The sequence below is a fragment of the Dama dama genome, chromosome 1, assembly GCF_033118175.1.
Source record: "Dama dama isolate Ldn47 chromosome 1, ASM3311817v1, whole genome shotgun sequence".
Classification (NCBI taxonomy): domain Eukaryota; kingdom Metazoa; phylum Chordata; class Mammalia; order Artiodactyla; family Cervidae; genus Dama; species Dama dama.
Genome location: NC_083681.1, coordinates 78,520,566 through 78,540,824, shown reverse-complemented (window position 1 = coordinate 78,540,824; position 20,259 = coordinate 78,520,566). Strand labels below are relative to the sequence as shown.

At 36.7% G+C, this 20,259-nt stretch overlaps 1 protein-coding gene and 1 pseudogene across 1 annotated transcript; both read left to right on the top strand.

Annotated features, from left to right (window-relative positions):
• Positions 1–217: 217 nt before the first annotated feature.
• LOC133068498 (olfactory receptor 8K3-like) lies at positions 218–1,235 on the top strand (annotated as a pseudogene).
• Positions 1,236–7,901: 6,666 nt separating this feature from the next.
• On the top strand, positions 7,902–14,294 carry LOC133068396 (olfactory receptor 8K3-like). The gene is made up of 2 exons (XM_061159663.1): positions 7,902–8,803; positions 14,261–14,294. The coding sequence occupies exons 1-2, from the start codon at positions 7,902–7,904 to the stop codon at positions 14,292–14,294; spliced, it is 936 nt and encodes a 311-aa protein (XP_061015646.1).
• The last annotated feature ends 5,965 nt before the right edge of the window (positions 14,295–20,259 follow it).

The window sequence follows — 20,259 nt, the reverse complement described above, 5'->3', positions numbered from 1 at the left end:
CAAAACTTTGTTAATTTTCATTTAGATTGAAGTCAATTTGTTTATTTTTGTTTATTTTATTTTAGTTTTTTACTGTTTATGTGTCATATCTAAGACACCTGTCAGGAACTAAGTGATTTGGGAGAGAGAGAACTGAGCTGCCAATTAAATTAGCAAACCATAAGCATAAGATTTAAGATTTTAGCCACTTGTTACAATGACAGTCCCATCATAGCTCATGAAGGTTATAGTTATTTTTATGTTTATTCCCAGTTTGTGTTTCCCGAATGGCCTGGCTGGACAAACACAGCCTGAGCTGCTGACTGAGTTCATCCTCGCAGGAGTCACGGGTCCCCCTGAGCTCCAGGCTAGGCCTTTGTTTGGACTCTTCCTCACTGTTCACTTGGGCTCAGTGGGGGTAACCTGGGCTGGGCTATCCTCACGGCACAGACTGCAGGCTGCAAACACCCATGTGCTTTTTGCTCAGACGCCCGGCCCTCACTGGCCTTGGTTAGTCAGCCCCTGTAGGGCCCAGAACGCTGGTGAATGCTGCCGCAGACCGGCGTACAATCTCTACCACCGGTGCGCCACCCGGCTCACTTTGTTCAGCGCGTTTATCACAGTGCAGTTTTCACGCCGTCTGCGATGGCCTGTGGCCGCCGCGTGGCCGTCTGTAACCCTCTGCTCTACACAGGATCGTGTCACAAAGGTTACGTCACGGACCAGCGGCCATTCCCTAGCTGTACGGCCTCTTTTTGTCTCTGCTGACCGTCAGAAAAATTTTTATTTCATCGTTTTGTGGTCATAATGTCATTAAGCATTTCTATTGTGATAGTCTGCTCTTGATATCTTTGCTTTGTTCAGACACACATGAGATTAGATGGATTATTCTGATCTTTTCAATTTTTAATTTGGTTTCATCTCTTCTGATGGTTCTCGTGTCCTATATCTTGATCCTTGTCACCATCTTCAGGATGAATTCAGGAGAAAGCAGACACAAGGCTTTCTCCACCTGTGGATCTCATTTGACAGTGATAATCATATTCTATGGCACTCTCTTCTTTATGTACGTGCAGCCCAAATCCAGTGATTCCTTTGATACTGATAAAATGGCATCTTTATTTTATACTTTAGTAATACCCATGCTGAATCCGATGATCTACAGTTTGAGGAACAAAGAGGTGAAAAATGCCCTCTCTAGAAACTGGGAAATATGTGCAAATATACTATTTAAAATTCACTCTAGGATATGCTAACAATGGGTGATGTATTAGTGAATGTATATTATTATTGGTGTGTTTAAGCCTTGTAAATTTGCCTCTATTGGATGAAAAAGAATTGATGTATGAGAAGCACAGAAATAAAGAAAACTCTTCATTACTTTGAAACAAAATATATCATTAACAGACGACTAATCCCTGCTCAGATATTCACCCATACCTAGTTTCAGGCCCTCATCTAACTGCCATTCCCACGTGTTCTCATGTGTGACCTATTAACGTGTCTCTTTCTTAAAGCACTTATTTTTATAAACCAGATAATGTATAGTACATTCACAGTTTTTCTGTAGTACTAGCAGAGTAAAAGGTACAAAAAGAATGGCTAATAAATATTACATAAACGATTCATTCAGGAAAATAAACACGCATTGCTGTTTTAACAACCAAGACTCTTTCTTCATGAGGCTTAGAGAAAATACAGAAAATTTGAAGAATGAAAAGTGAGCTCTATAGTATGGTTGGTGTTGTTGAGCAATATGAAAATGAAAAAGAGGAAGTAGCCAGGATGGAACTTAAATTTTGACTCTGTAAGAATATTGGTTAAATAAACACTTGAGAAGTTGAGTGAATGGAATATGTGTATATTTAGGGGAAGACTGCTCCCGGTCAAAAAATGAGCAAAAGGTCTAAATAGACATTTATCCAAAAAGACATACAAATGGCCAGTAGGCATATAAAAAATGCACAACTTTGATAATTATTAGAGAAATGCAAATCAAAACTACAGTAAGTTATCACTTCCCACTGTTCGGAATGACTATCATTTTAAAAGTCGACAAAGAGTATATGCTAGAGACGGTGTGAAGAAGAGGGAATTCTCCTACACTGTTGGTGGAAATATAATTTGGTGTTGCCTCGATGGGCACGACTTAGCAACTGAACCACCATCACCACTATGGAAAACAGTACAAAATAGAGTTGTCATGTGATCCAGCAATCCCACTTCTGAGCACATATATGGAGAAGAGCAATTCAAAAAGATACATGAACCTCAAGGTTCATAGAAGCACTACTAACAAAAGCCAAGACATGGAAGACACCTGTCCACTGAGGGATGGACAAAGATGTGGTGTATGCACATGATGAAATACTGTTCAGTCATAAAAATAGAAGGAAATAATGCCATTTGTATCAATATTGATAAATTTAGAGCGTATCATACTAAGTGAAGTCAGAAAGAGAAAGACAAATACCGCATGATATCACTTACATGTGCAATCTAAAAACAATGCTACAAACTAACTTAGCAACAGAACAGAAATAAACTAGAGGCATGGAAAAAAAAACTTATGGTTAAAGTGGAAAGTGGGGGGAGGGATCAATTTGGAAATAGCAGATAAAGACTATATATATATATATATATGTATATATATATATATCCTTTATGGTTTATTCAGTTCAGTTCAGTTCACAGTTTATTACAGTATATTAAATATAGCTCCCTGTCCTTTATATATAGTTGTATACATATATAAAATCTACTTGATGCATTGTTACTTTCAGTTTATTTAATTACTTACATAATGTCTAGAGACAGACACTTTTTCCTTTAAAGGACCTCAGTATTTGCTTTTGAAGACCTTCAACTGGTTAGATGAAGCCCACCTATATTTTGAGGAGCAATTGGCTGTACTGAAAGTCTATTCATTTAAGTGTTAATAAAAATTTAAAAAAGAATAATTTTCACAGTGACACTAGACTGATATTTAACTAAACAATTGGGCACCACAGCTTAGCCAAATGGGTACAGAAATTAGCTATCAAAGCAGGAAAAAAGAGAACATTAATAAATGGTAAAAAAAAAAAAAATAGGAAACCAATATATGTAACTTATTTACAGGTACATACAAACTGCTCCGGGTTATTAATAACTACACCTCATTACTTGCATTCTGTTATATTTTAATGCTTCAGGGACAGTCAAAAAATTGCTTGGCAATTCCTCAAGGAGAGTCACAGAGGGAGAGAAAAATGCATAAATTGCCCTATTTGTGTTGCAAAGCACATGAGAACATCAGAGGTTTCATTACAGGTAAATAGCATACTTCATGTGGTGGCTTATTTTAACAATAGATGGATAGCTTTGGTGACATTTGCAAGATAGCAGTTTTATTCTATGTCAAATCACAGCAAAACATGAGGATATTTGGTTCTTTTCCATGTACAACTTTCTGTTGATAATGTATGACCAGAATGGAACTGCATCCCTTTTCCTGCCGATAACCATTCAAATATTTTCACAAACACTAAGGAGCATCTTTGAAATGTCAGTGTCATATTATTTAATATTTGGAGGCCTGGCGTGCTGCAGTCCATGGGGCCACAAAGAGTCTGACATGACTTGGGAACTGAGCAATGGCAACAGATAAGAGTGGGACAAGAAAACCTGAAGATTCAGGAATTAAAAGAAAAAAATTAAGTCAGAGTTACAAAGCTGCTTGTAACTTGTTTGGTATTCTTCGAAATTCTTAGTCATTTAGTGACTCTGGGATCTTATTGCCTTCCCAAAATATTGTGTTTTTAATGAATAATTAAATCAAGGTATTCATGGGAATATTTCTGATCTCCTGATGAGCAAAAGCAGGGTTTTCCATCTTGCATTGTGATGTGAAGAGAAATTTTTGGAGGCTAGGAATTTTGAGTACCCAGTGTTTCGGTAAATCTGCCATCCAGCAAGTTCAGTTTCCAGTGGAATTGGACAGAAAACACATAACTTTTTTAGAGTATAGTTCTAAAAATAATAATCAGGAGATCAGCACAGGTAGTAAACTTTGGAAAAGTAATTTCATACATTTCATACAATTCTAAAGCTGGTGAAACAAATAAAAAATTCTCTTCAATATCTTATTTTACAGGAAAATCAGCATTTACCAGTGTAGAGTTTTTTTTCTTTCAGTAGCCTTTCAGAAGCAAACTAAACAAAGATTTATGTCACTTCATGTTTTCCTATTTGTAGTGCCATATTTCTGATATAAGAAAGCATGTATAGGGGGATAGGTTAGGATATCAGAGGTTCAAAATCTTATAAGCAATGCACTTGATGAGATAAATGTGGATTTCCAATCAACACATACATAATTTAATTTTATGAATATTATATTTTTATTTACTTTCCTAGAGTTCACAGAGAATCCTGACACTTGTTTTCCTTGTAATAGTATCAATTCTATTTCTTATTTTTTTTTTTTAGTAAAGCATTAGTATATTAAAAAAAAAATCAGTTTTTTTTTTTTTTTTTTGCTATTGCTTTTCTTTTAATTGTTGACACTCCATCGTGTCTGACTCATTGTGACCCCATGGACTGCAGCATGCCAAGTCTCCCAGTCCTTCGCCATCTACTGGAGCCTGTTCAAACTTATGTCCATTGAGTCAGTGATGCCATTCAACCAACTCCTCCTCTGTCATTCTCTTCTCCTCCCGCCAATTTTTCCCAGCATCAGGGTCTTCTCTAATGAATCAGCTCTTCTCATGAGGTGGCCAAAGTATTGAGCTTCAGCTTCAGCATCAGTCCTTCCAATGAATATTCAGGATTGATTTCCTTTAAGACTGACTGGTTGGATCTCCTTGCAGTCCAAGGGACTCTCGAGAGTCTTCTCCAACACCACAGTTCAAAAGCATCAATTCTTCAGTGCTCAGCCTTTTTTATGGTCCAAATCTCACATATATGCATCACTACTGGAAAACCATAGCCTTGACTATACATGTCTTTGTTCCATGTCTGGTTCCAGCTGTTACTTCTTGACCTGCATACGGGTTTCTCAGGAGGCAGGTTAGGTGGTCTAGTATTACCATCTCTTTAAGAATTTTCCACAGTTTGTGGTGATCCACAGTCAAAAGCTTTGGCACAGTCGAAGCAGAAGTAGTTGTTTTTCTGTAATTCTCTTGCTTTTTTTATGATCCAATGGATGTTGGCAATTTGATCTCTGATTCCTCTGCTCTTTCTAAATTCAGTTTGAACTTCTGGAAGTTCTCTCTGGAAGTTCTCGGTTCACGTAATGTTGAATCGTAGCTTTGAGAATTTCGAGCATTTCTTTGCTTGCTTGTGAGATGAGTGCAATCGTGCACAGTTTGAACATTCTTTGGAACTGCCTTTCTTTGGTACTGGAATCAAAACTGACCTTTTCCAGTCTTGCGGCCACTGCTGAGTTTTGCAAATTTGCTGGCATATTGAGTGATTGCACCATTTTGGTTATCTGGGTCATTATTATTATTATTATTATTTGGTTCTTCTGTGTATTCTTCCTAGCTCTTCTTAATATTATCTGCTTCTGTTTGGTACATACCATTTCTGTCCTTTATTGTACCCATATTTGCATGAAATGTTCCCTTGGTATCTGTAATTTTCTTGAAGAGATCTCTAGTCTTTTCCATTCTATTGTTTTCCCTATTTCTTTGCATTGATCACTTAGGAAGGCTCTCATATCTGTCCTTATTATTCTCTGGAACTCTGCATTCAGGTGCTATGTCTTTCCTTTTCTCCTCTGTCTTTAGCTTCTTGTCTATTCTCAGCTATTTGTAAGGCCTCTTCAGACAACCATTTTGTTTTTTTGCATTTCTTTTTCTTGAGGATGGTTTTGATCACCACCTACTATATAGTGTTGCAAACCTCAGCGAATTCTTTTACGTTAAAAAAATCTACATTCAAAAAAAAAATCTACATTCTACTCTGGTATCCTGTTTTCTTAGTAATATTCATGATAAGAATGATGTTTTCTTAGGAGTATTCATATATATCTTTAATTCACTGTACTTATACCTCTGCATTTAATGTTGTATGGAGGATATTTGAAGCCTTAATGTGAAATCAGGCAAAATAATATTCTGGAAATATATGATACATATAAATATATATAGATAGATGATATAGATGTATGCTTGTATATCCTTTTTTAAAATTTTTTTTCAGTATGATATTGTGTAATATATAATAATTTTAAAACTTTTCTTTTTCTATAGAGAATCCTTTTATCCAAAGGAAGTATTTATGAAACTTCGTTATCTAAAACAAATTTTAGTTACATCACAGTCTCTCCAGTGGCTCAATTTCCTCATTGTGACCTTGGTTTCTCCCTGGCTAAATATACCATCCGTGTTACAAACAATTCAATATATGTCAGTTTTAATGAAAATGCAGTTGGGGAGGAGGAAAAATGTTACATTTTAAGAAAATATATATTACATATTTTAAGTTATGTAGAAGGTTAAAAAACTTGAGCAAGAGCTCACGGATGGTCCCAGTTGCAGCCATGGGGGCAGTGGGGACATTGAGGGCTGTTTCCTGGGTAACATAGCACTCAGTCTGTTCACCATCATACAGCCAAGAAGGAAGTCGCACAAAAGAATTTATACGTGCGTGTGTAAGGAGAATCCAAGTCAGGTAGCATGCTCTTTCCACTAAGAAATTAAAAACAAATGCACACAAAAATTCTATGTATTAGATATTTGAACGGTATTTTCAGATAACATCAATGCAATTAAATGTTTAAATCTCACATATCTTCCCACAACCTGGCAAGAAAGAGATTGAAATAACCTACCATATTTGCCAGGGTACTCATTTGCATATACAAAAGTATAGCTATAGCAGAGATTATATCAACCCATGTATGTTATATGGAATGTTTTCCTGTGGGGGAAAAAAAAAAAAGAATAAAGACAAAACAAAACAGTGTGGTATCATATGTTAGAATTTCCTTATGTTTACACCTTTGTTCAATATTGGTCAAATGTATTAATTTTATCATCTTGCACCCCCTGTAGACTTAAGGGCTTCAGATAAACCTATTTTAATGTAAGGGCTTCTAAATGTTTCCATGCATATTGCAATCTGGGCTTCATTTTTTATGAGGTAAAGTTTAGCATGTATACTATGTAGTATTATGTGGCTTTAATTTTGTGAAAGCAGTGGTGTGACGGTCATTACACAAAAGATGACAGAAAAGATTGCCTTCACCTATAAAATAGCACCTAAAATTTATAAAATTTTTTTAGATACGTTTCCCTCATCTATATTTATATCAATCGATATCTATATGCACACATATACCACTGCTGGTCATTCTTGGCCCTTTGGCATTTTGGTCTGTATAATTCCTTATTGCTATGTCCAACATTTTGTGACCCCACAGATTGTATCCACTGAATTTTCTTGGCAAGAATACTGGAATGGATTGCCATTTCCTCCTCCAGGGTATCTTCCAACCCAGGGATTGTACGCATGTCTCCTGAGTCTCTTGCATTGCAAGCAGATTCTTTACTCACTAAGCCATGGAGAAGCCCCCTTGTTGTTTTGGCGGCAGCCCTAATATATTAGGGTAAATACCAGTCTCACTGGTTTCTAACTACCTCCAATGCTTACAACCAAATGGCCTCAAAATATTGTTACATGTTCTTTGGGGGGGTTAATCTTCACCAGTGAAAAACTACAGGTCTCTCTCTTTCTCCAGATGTATATTTATCTCTCTTTTTTATTTCTATTTCTATTTGTATGTTTTATTTAAAGGACACAGAAGTCCTTCTTTGTGTTTAAAATATAATTTAGATGTATTTATTTCATGTATGTAAACTAAAAGCAATCACTATATTTCATTAATGATATCATTGACTATACAATGTCTCTATTAAAGTAGGTTTTCTGATAAAATGGAAACAGAGAATGAAACAGTGCTGAGTGAATTCACCCTCACGGGAATCACAGACCGCCCTGAGCTGCAGGCTCCACTGTTTGGGCTCTTCCTCATCATCTACGTGACCTCCGTGGTGGGCAACTTGGGCATGGTCATTCTCACTAAGGTGGACCCCAGGCTGCAGACACCCATGTACTTCTTTCTCAGGCACCTGGCTCTTACTGATCTGGGTTATTCCACAGCTGTAGGACCCAAAATGTTGATGAATTTTGTTGTGGATCAAAATACAATCTCCTATTATACGTGTGCCACGCAGCTGGCTCTCTTCATTGTGTTCATGATTAGTGAACTTTTTATTCTGGCCGCAATGTCCTATGACCGCTATGTGGCCGTCTGTCACCCCCTGCTGTACACGATCATCATGTCACAAAGGGTGTGCCGGGTGCTGGTGGCAATCCCCTACCTCTATAGCACATTCATTTCTCTTCTAGTCACTGTAAACATTTTTAATTCATCCTTCTGCGGCTATAATGTCATCAGTCATTTCTACTGTGACAGTCTCCCCATATTATCCCTGCTCTGTTCAAACACACATGAAATTGAATTAATTATCTTGGTCTTATCAGGATTTAATTTGATTTTCTCTCTTCTAATAGTTCTTGTGTCTTACCTGCTCATCCTTGCAGCTATTGTCAGGATGAGCTCTGCTGAAGGCAGGCACAAGGCTCTTTCTACCTGTGGATCCCACCTCACAGTGGTCACCGTGTTCTATGGGACTTTAATATTTATGTATGTGCAACCAGAGTCCAGTCATTCCTTTGACACTGATAAAGTTGCTTCCATATTTTACACCCTTGTTATTCCCATGTTAAATCCCTTGATCTATAGTTTAAGAAATAAAGATGTAAAATATGCACTACAAAGGACATGGAAAAAACTTTGCAATATCTTTGCAAAACTTTTTTAAAAGTCACTGTCCATGTCATTCCTGCAGATTAGGTTAGGTACTTTCCACCTTGCTGTGGGTGCATTCAGAGAGAAAAGCAAATACATAAAAGATCATCATGAATTTAGAGTATTCTATTTGACAGTCATACTCCTAAGTGGTATAAACACATTGGCTAAAAGAAAAAGGCAAAACCCTTTTCCATCTCTGAGAAGTGATGAAATGTAAGCATAAAAATTAAGTATATTTTAGAGGACAGTAGAATAGACCGTAAGAGAAATCAAGGACTGTGCGCATGCTCTGTGGGGGTAAGGAAGAATAGTAGGTACAGAAAAGGAAAGAAAGAAAGCAAGAAAGAAAATGAAGTCGCTCAGTCGTGTCCGACTATTTGCGACCCCATGGACTGTAGCCTATGAGGCGCCTCCCTCCATGGGATTCTCCGAGCAAGAGTGCTGGAGTGGGTTGCCATTTCCTTCTCCAGGGGTTCTTCCAAACTCAGGGATTGAACCCCAGTCTCCCGCTTTCCAGGCAGACGCTTTAACCTCTGAGCCAAATGACTTAATTACCACATCTTGATCATAATATGTTTCTGTTTAAGCTCTGAAATTTTTTACCCCACTTATATGTGTGAGTTTCTTGCGTTTGTACTTTTGTATCAGACTTTCTTCAAATTGGGGAAATTCTTGCCCATTATTTCTGTAAATAAACTTTTTTAGTGGTTTCTTTTAAGTCCCTTAGTCTCTGTTCACTTATTATTATTACTATTAGTATTATTATTATTTACTCCTCATACTCAATACTTTAAAATGACTTGAGTTTAATTCCCTGATTATTAACTTCTGATTGTTCTAATCTCTTGGTGAAACCAGGCAGTAAAATCTTAATTCAATTGTTGTGTTTTCAGCTTTTGAGTTTTTGATTTTATTCTTTTTAAATTACTTTCTACCACTGTTTATGTCCTCAGTTTGTTTATATATTGGAGAGTTATGTTTGTTTGAATTGATCTATTTTCCTTGTTTCTTTGTGATCTTTTTGTGTGTTTCTTTGTGATGTCCTGTGATATTTTGTTAAAAATTAGGCATTTGAAAAATGCAAGCACTTCTCCCATGATCTGTGGTATGGACTCTCAAATCAGCCTGGCATAAAAACTCAAAAGTCCTGTCTCTATCTCTGTCTACACAGGAACACTCACAGAGGCAGATATGTGATGTGTGTATCATGTGGAATTTGTTCACAACATAATAACATGTCAAACACGAGGCTTTTTATTGGCCTATATGTTGTAGTAGTATTCATGATAGCTGAGGATAAGGAAAAACAACATATGTGTTAATAAAGAAAAGATCCATGACTTTCTCCATGTATTTTTTACTGTAATGAATTAAGAAGAAAAAAAAGTCACATCATGGTATATGACAAATAATTAGCAAATTATATTCAAAAATGCAATTTTACTGCTCAATAATATGTAGACATAGTAAAACATATGTGCACAAAACATGGCAATATTGCAAAACATACTGATCATGCAAGGCTTAAGTGAAGCACAGTAGAATCTGTGAATTGAGAGAGAAAAATGAGAATGGGTATTGCATGTGATAGTGAAAATGTTGAATTGAATGTTTTATTACATTGAAATGTAATGAAAACAAAGCAAATGAAAGACAATTCTGTAATAAAATGATGATGATGCAGTATGGAATGAGAATGTAAAATAGAAGTAGCTAATTCCTCTCCCTAGAGTTTTAAAAAGAAAAGAAAAAAAGGAAACACTATCTTATCTAGACACATCATATTATTATGTTTAATGTATTTAAACATTTTAAATAAGGCAATGATTTAATACATCTCCATTATGTCATCCACTTAAGGAGATCACTGCAGAGCTACAGGAACACCGAAGGGCTTGTACTATGGATAAAATATATCTTAATCCAAATCCTTATGAGATTGTATTAGGGTGAAGCATAGGAACAGAATTAATATGAACCTAAGTATGGGCTGCTGTCTATGGGGTCGCACAGAGTTGGACACAACTGACGCGACTTAGCAGCAGCAAGTATGAGGAAAAGGAAAATGAAATTCAAGTATGAGGAAAAGGAAAATGAAATGCACACAAATAAATCTGACCAGGCTATTGGGAAACACAAATTGCTCAAGACTACTAATAGCCACATCTCCTCCCTTGTTTCTGTTAAGATTTCAAATGCTTCAGGGATGATCAAGAAATTGCTTGGTATCTCCTTAAGGAGAGTCTCAAAGGGCAGAAAATAATTCATAAATTATTCACAATATGTATTTTATGAAGCACATGAGAAAGCCAAGACAGAGTTTTCATTACAAGTAAACATAGTATATTTTGTGTGGTGCCGTATTTTATCAATATCCAGATTGTTTGATGATTTGCAATATAACACTGATTCTACGCCCCTTGTAGGCATCAAGTTGGGTCATGGTGGGGGCCCGGAGGACTCTTACCTGGAAACATGGTATCTATTCATCATCATACCCCTGAAAAAAATTTAGTCACCCTAAAAGAATTTGCATGTACATGTGTAAAAGTAATCTGTTTTAGGTAACTTGCTGTCTGTATTAAGAAATGAAGAATAAATAACAGGAAAATCTAATTTAGCTGACATATGAAGACATTTCCAGGTTCCATGAATATACTGAAAGATTTCATTATTGATTATCTTCCCAACAAACTTGCAAGAAATAGTTGATTTCACTGATGGATATAAAGAGATTAGGGGCTTCACCAATGGCTCAGTGGTAAAAACTCCACCTGCACTGCAAGAGACAAGCGTTCAATCCCCTGGAGGAGGGCATGGCAACCCACTCCAGGATTCCTGCTTGGATAGCCCTGTGGACAGAGATGGTTGGTGAGCCAAGACGCGTGGGGTCGGGAAGAGTCAGACAGAACTCAAGTGACTGAGCAGGCACGCATGCATAGAGATTAAGGTCGTTTATATTTGCCAAAGTAATGCTTTGTATGTACCAAAAATGCACATATAACAGATTATACCACCTATGCACACTTCTCAAAATGTTTCCTGTTATGAAAGCCAATTATGTTTAACATGATCTGATAGAATTTCTTTAATTTCTTTAACTTCAGATCTCTTTCCAGTATTAGGCAAGTGTATTCATCATTTCATCCTGTGCATTCAGTAGACATAAAGTCTTTCACATAAGTATGTTTTAAAGTGAGGGCTTCTAAATGTCCCCACCCATAAAGAAGCTAAAGTGTATATTATTTCTTTTCCTTTCTGTTTTACTTATTTACCTTTGCTTGTGTACGTGTGTGGGGTTTTGTTTATTAACATTTGTTGTGATTTATCGTTCATACATTTTCATGGTTCATGTTAATAGCAAACTTATTTGTGGTTTCAAGCAAGCTCCTTGGAGTGGGATGACTCAAACTCAACAGTCATGTGAATTTGCTCAAACACCTTCCTTCCACACGGGGATCTCAGGGTCCTGTTTTTTTCTCCTCAGTTCTATTATTATCACATATGAGTTCTACAGAACCTATTCACTCAACCATCATGGCATTTCAGCAGCTCAGAAGATCAGCACAGTATCTGTTTTTGTCTTATTCAGTCTTTTTGTCTACACTTGTGAATATGTCAGTTAAGACCGATTTCTTAAAGACAAAAATGATTTTAAATAATTTTTGTTTAAGGGTCATTTTGCAAATTGACCATATGAGGGTCATATGCAAACTATATTTGTATAAGAGGCCCACTGTATGATAAATTATTTGCTGCTTCCCTTTCATGCTGCTGCTTCCTCGGATTTGACTGAGTGTGTATTAGATGTGATAAGGATGCATGATCTCACTGCATTGATTTGATGGTTCCTCTTCTGAGAAATAAACAGCGGCCCTCCCATGACTTGGTCTATGCTGCATTTCTAGTGAAAGTATAGTGTGACAGGTAACAATTGATGTACATGCTATGATATCTGGACTAACTATAAACTACCATAAATTCCTCCATGTTTCTGTTTACTTGTAGTATTTTTTAACATTAATGGTGCTTTATTTACATCAGAGAGAATCTAGATTCTTTTCTTCAGCTACTGTCAAGGACTAAAGTTTTGCATGTGATCAGGCCTTCTCTGATGGTCCAGTGACTAAGAACCTGCCTGCCAATGCTAGGGACACAGGTTCAATCCCTGGTCGTGGAAGGTCCCTTATACTCTGGATGAAATAAGCCCTTTTGCCACAACTGCTGAAGCCAGCATACCTAGAGCCTGTGCTTCACAAAAGCAGAAGGCCCCACCTGCTGCAACTACGGAAAGCCTGCATGCAGCAACAAACAACCAGGATAGCCAAAAGTAAATAAATATTAAATTTTTTTTTAAAACTATTAAAATTTTTTCATCAAGTCAAATGAATTTGAATAAACAAAATTCATTTGGATTAAAATTATATTATATTATCATGTAAAAGTAAATATTACTAATAAGCTTTTATAGTTGATTTTTTAATTATGAAAAATAATATAGCTAAGAAATATGTATTTATAAACATAAACTATCTTCCTAGAAAATTATGTTAGTGATCCTGAGAAATGTTAATTTTAGCTATTTATGGCTGCTGAGATTACTAATATGCTTAATTTAATAAATTTGCTTTTATGTTCTTCCCAAAATATCTTTAGCAAATAATTGCAACTTTTATGATAAAGAGAAGTTTCTAATATAAGGAATTGAAAAAAATCATGAGTAAACATAATGCTGTATACGTTTTCTAAAATCAATCTTAGTGTGCTTCACATGATAGTCCCCTTGAAATGATGTACAAAAGGGCAAAAAATATATTCAGATTCACAGATGTTTCTATTTTATTCATCCTATAAATTACTCTCTATTTCATTATTGTATGAATGAATACTTTATTTGGGCTTCCCAGGTAGTGCTAACGGTAAAGAACCCACCGATCAATGCAGGTTAGAGACACGGGTTCAATCCCTGAGTCAGGAAGATCCCCTGGAGGTGGGCATGGCAAACCGCTTTTGTATTCTTGCCTGGAAAACCCCGTGGACAGAGGAGCCTGGCGGGCTGCGGTCCACAGGTGGCAAAGACTCGAACAAGAGACATAGCACACACACAATTTATTTAAGGAAGTTTTCCAGTTTTTAATAGAATATATGGATACTTGAAAAAACAGGAGTTGGTGCATGAATGAATAATTAGACTATTTTGAACATCAATAATATATAATACATAATACAAAATTGATTTTAAAAGATCACTACAATATTAAAATAATAAATAAAAATGAGATTTAACAAGAGAACTATTGTATTTGAAACAGCAATCTGAGTTTTAATTCAGAAATATGAGCTGTAATTTAAACATATATATAAATGTATGTATGTATTTATTTATGTACACTAAGAAACACTTTACAACAAATTGCAGAAAAAGATTATCTCAAATAGAAATTTATATTAAAAATAACTCCCTCAAATCCCAAACCAGGTTCATGTGCAATGACTAGGGTGTTCTGCTTGATATTGAAGGAAAAGAGGTAACTGATTTTCTTCTTTTCTTTCAGAAAACAAAAAATATTGCATTTTCCAACTTTTTCAGCAAAGCTTTCCAATGGTATGAAAAGCAGGCAAAGGTATTAAGGGAAAAAATTTAAAAAATCTTAATAGATATTCAAATATTCTAAACAAAAATTTAACAAATTTAATCTAGCAAAATATATAAATAATAATACATCAGTGACTAGCTTATCCCTGAAAAGTATCATACATTTAATATTAAAAAATGTTTACACACATACCACTTAATTCACCTCAAGTACAATGAAATACTTAGGTAAAAACTAAGAAAATATGGAAATCACCCAAGTGTAGTGAAATACTTTTGTGAATCTAAGAAAAAAATTAAGAAGTTCTGTATACTGAAAAGTACAAAATCAGTTCACTTCAGTTCAGTTCAGTCACTCAACCATCTCTGACGCTTTGCGACCCCATGAATCGGAGCACGCCAGGCCTCCCTGTCCATCACCAACTCCCGGAATTTACTCAAACCCAAGTCCAGCGAGTCAGTGATGACATCCAGCCATCTCATCCTCTGTCGTCCCCTTCTCCTCCTGTCCCCTATCTTTAGCAGCATCAGGGTCTTTTCCAATGAGTCAACTCTTCTCATCAGGTGGCCAAAGGATTGGAGTTTCAGCTTCAACATCAGTCCTTCCAATAAACACCCAGGACTGATTTCCCTTAGGATGAACTGGCTGGGTCTCCTGGCAGTCCAAGGGACTCTCAGGAGTCTTCTCCACACCACAGTTCAAAAGCATCAATTTTTTGGTGCTCAGCTTTCTTCACAGGCCAACTCTCACATCCATACATGACCACTGGAAAAACCATAGCCTTGACCAGACAGAGCTTGGTTGGCAAAGTAATGTCTCTGCTTTTTAATATGCTATCTAGGTTGGTCATAACTTTCCTTCCAAAGACTAAGCGTCTTTTAATTTCATGGCTGCAATCACCATCTGCAATGATTTTGGAGCCCAAAAATATAAAGTCTGCCACTGTTTCCACTGTCTCCCCATCTATTCCCCAAGAAGTGATGGGACCAGATGCCATGATCTTAGTTTTCTGAACGTTAAGCTTTAAGCCAACTTTTTCGCTCTCTTCTTTCACTTTCATCAAGAGGCTTTTTAGTTCCTCTTTACTTTCTGCCATAAGGGTGGTGTCATCTGCATATCTGAGGTTATTGATATTTCTCCCGGCAATCTTGATTCCAGCTTGTGCTTCTTCCAGCCCAGCGTTTCTCATGATGTACTTTGCATATAAGTTAAATAAGCAGGGTGACCATATACAGCCTTGATGTACTCCTTTTCCTATTTGGAAACAGTCTGTTGTTCCATGTCCAGTTCTAACTCTTGCTTCCTGACCTGCATACAGTTTCCTCAAGAGGCAGGCCAGGTGGTCTAGTATTCCCATTTCTTTCAGTATTTTCCAAAGTTTATTGTGATCCACACAGTCAGAAGCTTTGGCATAGTCAATAAAGCAGAAATAGATGTTTCTCTGGAACTCTCTTGCTTTTTCGATGATCCAGCGGATGTTGGCAATTTGATTTCTGGTTCCTCTGCCTTTTCTAAAGCCAGTTTGAATATCTGGAAGTTCACAGTTCATGTATTGCTGAAGCCTGGCTAGGAGAATTTTGAGTATTATTTTACTAGTGTGTGAGATGAGTGCAATTGTGCGGTAGTTTGAGCATTTTTTGGCATTGTCTTTCTCAGGCATCGGAATGAAAACTGACCTTTTCCAGTCTTGTGGCCACTGCTGAGTTTTCCAAATTTGCTGGCATATTGAGTGCAGCACTTTCACAGCATCATCTTTCAGGATTTGAAATAGCTCAACTGGAATTCCATCACATCCACTTAGCTTTGTTCATAGTGATGGTTTCTAAGACCCACTTGGCTTCACGTTCCAGGATGTCTGGCTCTAGGTGAGTGATCACACCACTGTGATTGTCTGGGTCGTGAAGATCTTTTTTGTACACTTCTGTGTATTCATGCCACCTCTTCTTCTGCTTCTGTTAGGTCCATACCATTTCTGTCTTTTATTGAGCCCATCTTTGCATGAAATGTTCCTTTGGTATCTCTAATTTTCTCGAAGAGATCTCTAGTCTTTCCCATTCTGTTGTTTTCCTCTTCTTTGCATTGATCACTGAGGACGTCTTTCTTATCTCTCCTGGCTATTCTTTGGAACTCTGCTTTCAAATCAGAATATCTTTCCTTTTCTCCTTTGCTTTTCTCTTCTCTTCTTTTCACAGCTATTTGTAAGGCCTCCTCAGACAACCTTTATGCCTTGCATTTCTTTTCCATGGGGATGGTCTTGATCCCTGTCTCCTGTACAGTGTCACGAACCTCTGTCCATAGTTCATCAGGCATTCTGTCTGTCAGATCTAATCCCTTAAATCTATTTCTCACTTCCAATGTATAGTCATAAGGGATTTGATTTAGGTCATACCTAAATGGTCTAGTGGTTATATCTACTCTCTTCAGTTTAAGTCTGAATTTGGCAATAATGAGTTCATGATCTGAGCCACAGTCAGCTCCTGGTCTTGTTTTTGCTGACTGTATAGAGCTTCTCCATCTTTGGCTGCAAAGAATATAATCAGTCTGATTTTGGTGTTGGCCATCTGGTGATGTCCATGTGTAGAGTCTTCTCTCCTCATTGGAAGAGGGTGTTTGTTATGACCAGTGTGTTCTCTTGGCAAAACTCTATTAGCCTTTGCCCTGCTTCATTCCATACTCCACGGCCAACTTTACTCCAGGTGTTTCTTGACTTCCGACCTTTGCATTCCAGTCCCCTATAATGAAAATGACATATTTTTGGGGTGTTAGTTCTAAAAGCTCTTGTATGTCTTCATAGAACCATTCAACTTCACCTTTTTCAGTGTTACTGGTTGGGGCATAGGTTTGGATTACCATGATATTGAATGGTTTGCCTTGGAAACGAACAGAGATCATTCTGTCATTTTTGAGATTGCATCTAAGTACTGCATTTCGGACACTTTTGTTGACCATGATGGCTACTCCATTTTTTCTAAGGGATTCCTGCCCACAGTAGTAGATATAATGATCATCAGAATTAAATTCACCCATTATAGTGATTAGCAAAATGAAAGATGATCAAAATGAGATGTTAAACATATTTAGTTTAGACTTGGAAGACTAAATGTGTTAAAACTCCTAGTTCTCTCTAAAGTGATCTATAGATTTACTGCAAAGTCCATGAAGTTTCAGCAGATATTCTATAGATACAGTTCAGAGCAGTTGTTCAGTCATCTCCATCTCTTTGCGACCCCATGCACTGCAGCAAGCAAGGCCTCCCTGTCCATCGGCAACTCCTGGGTTTACTCAAACTCATATGCATTGAATCCGTGATGCCATCCATCCATCTCATCCTCTTCATCCCCTTTTCCTCCTGCTTTCAATCTTTCCCAGAATCAGGGTCTTTCAAATGAGTTAGTTCTTCGCATCAGGGGGCCAAACTATTGGAGTTTTCAGCATCAGTCTTTCCAATGAATATTCAGGACTGGTTTCCTTTAGGATGGATTGGTTGGATCTCCTTGCAGTTCAAGGGACTCTCAAGAGACTTCTCCAACACCACAGTTCAAAAGCATCAATTCTTCAGCGCTCAGCTTTCTTTATAGTCCAACTCTCACATACATACATGACTAATGGAAAAACCGTAGCTTTAACTAGATGGACATTTGTCAGCAGAGGAATGTCTCTGCTTTTTAATAAGCTGTCTAGGTTGATCATAACTTTTCTTCCAAGGAGCAAGTGTCTTTTAATTTAATGACTGAAGTCACCATCTGCAGTGATTTTAGAGCCCCAATAAAGAAAGTCTCTCACTGTTTCCATTGTTTCCCCATCTATTTGCCATGAAGTGATGGGACCAGATGTCATGACCTTAGTTTTCTGAATGCTAAGTTTTAAGCCAACTTTTTCACTCTCCTCTCTTGCTTTCATCAAGAGGCTCTTTAGTTCCTCTTTACTTTCTGCCATAAGGGTGGTGTCATCTGCATATCTGAAGTGACTAAGCACAGCACACCAATTAAAAGAAGAATCCCCTGTATTAAAAAATAAGATGAAAGAAATATGAAAGAAAATATTTTACACATGCACAATGTACTATTATTTTTAGTTTATTTACATATTTTATGTAACACAACAAGACACAAAAGATCCCCTTTGCATCACCCACTTGAGGAGACCATTACAGATTGAAGGGAATACTGACAGGCTTGCTGTATAGGTAAAATGCATTATACCTGATCCCTATCTGGTGGGATCAGAGTACACCAGAGAAACAGAATCAATAGGACGTGAACTAAGAGTAAATATAGAATGAAAAACACACAACTAAATCTTTCTCATTTTGGGGGAATACAAATTATTCTGGACTAGTAATAAACACATCTACTCCCTAGTTTCCATTAAGGTTTCCAATGCCTCAGGGACAATCACAAAATTGCTTAGCATCTCCTCAGGGAGAGACACAGAGAGTGAAAAAGTTTCTGTAAATTGCTCTCACTACGCATATTCTGAAACACATGGAGGAATCAAGACACAACTTTTGTGACAGGTAAGCAAATAGTATACTTCATGTGGTATCATATTTTACCCATATCCAAGTAGTTTGGTAATTCACTGTAGGGCACTTATTCTATAACCAAGCATATCAAAATACCAAGATTTCTGGTTGACTTCTGTGTGCATCCTGTTATTGATAATGCACAAGAAGAACAGGACTGCTCCCCTTTTTATTTAGATTAATGTACAAATATTTTCACCGGTGCTGATGACAACCTTTGAAACATCAGTGCCACAATGTTTATGTAATATTTATGTTTTATATCAAGACTTCAATATATGTATTTGTTCTTCAGTTGCTAAGTTGTATCCAACTGTTTGCGATCCCATGGACTGCAGCATGTAAGGCTTCTCTGTCCTTAACTGTCTCCTGGAGTTTGCTCACATTCATGTCCATTGAGATGGTGATACTAGTCAGCTATCTCATACTCTGCCACCCTCTTCTTTTGCCTTCAGTCTTTCCCAGCATCAGCATCTTTTGCAATGAGTCAGCTCTTTGCATCAGGTGGCCAAGGTGTTGTTTCAGATTCAGCATCAGTCCTTCCATTGAATATTCAGGGTTTGTTTCCTTTAGGGTTGATTGGTTTGATTTCCATTCAGTCCAAGGGACTCTTAAAAGCCTTTTCAGCACAACAATTCAAATAAGAAAGAACAAAACTGAGAGATAAGACAGTCTAAAGAGTAAGAAATTATATATACATATATATATATATATGGAATTATTAAGTGGCAAGTAGTCAATTTTCAGGTTATTGTCTTTCCAAATCTTTAGTTATTGATTCTGAGTGTTTCTTAGTCTCCTCTCAAAAATTGTATATTTAATGAACATTTAAATTAATACATAATTTTTTTTCCTGATCTTTTGATGAGAAAAATGGGGATTTCCCCCTTGCATTGAGATGTGAAAATTAATTTTGGAGCCTAGGGGACTTTGACTGCCTAATGTTATGGTGATGATATAATGTACAGCATGTTTCCACTGGAATCAGACAGAAAACACATAATTTTCACAGACCATGATTTCAAAAACGAATCATCAGATAATCAACACAGATAGCAAATGTGAAAAAGTAATGTGATGCTTTTCATACAATTCTGATGCTGTTAAGAATAAGCTTTTCTTATTATAAGAATAAGTCCTTAATTATCTTAAAGGAAAATCAGCACTTGCCAGTGTAATTATTTATTCCTTAGCCTTTCAAAATTGCACCTAAACAAGATATATATGCCTTCTTTCATTAAATAAAAAAATTAAGTGTAGCTCAGTATTTCTGACATAAGAAATTAATGTACACA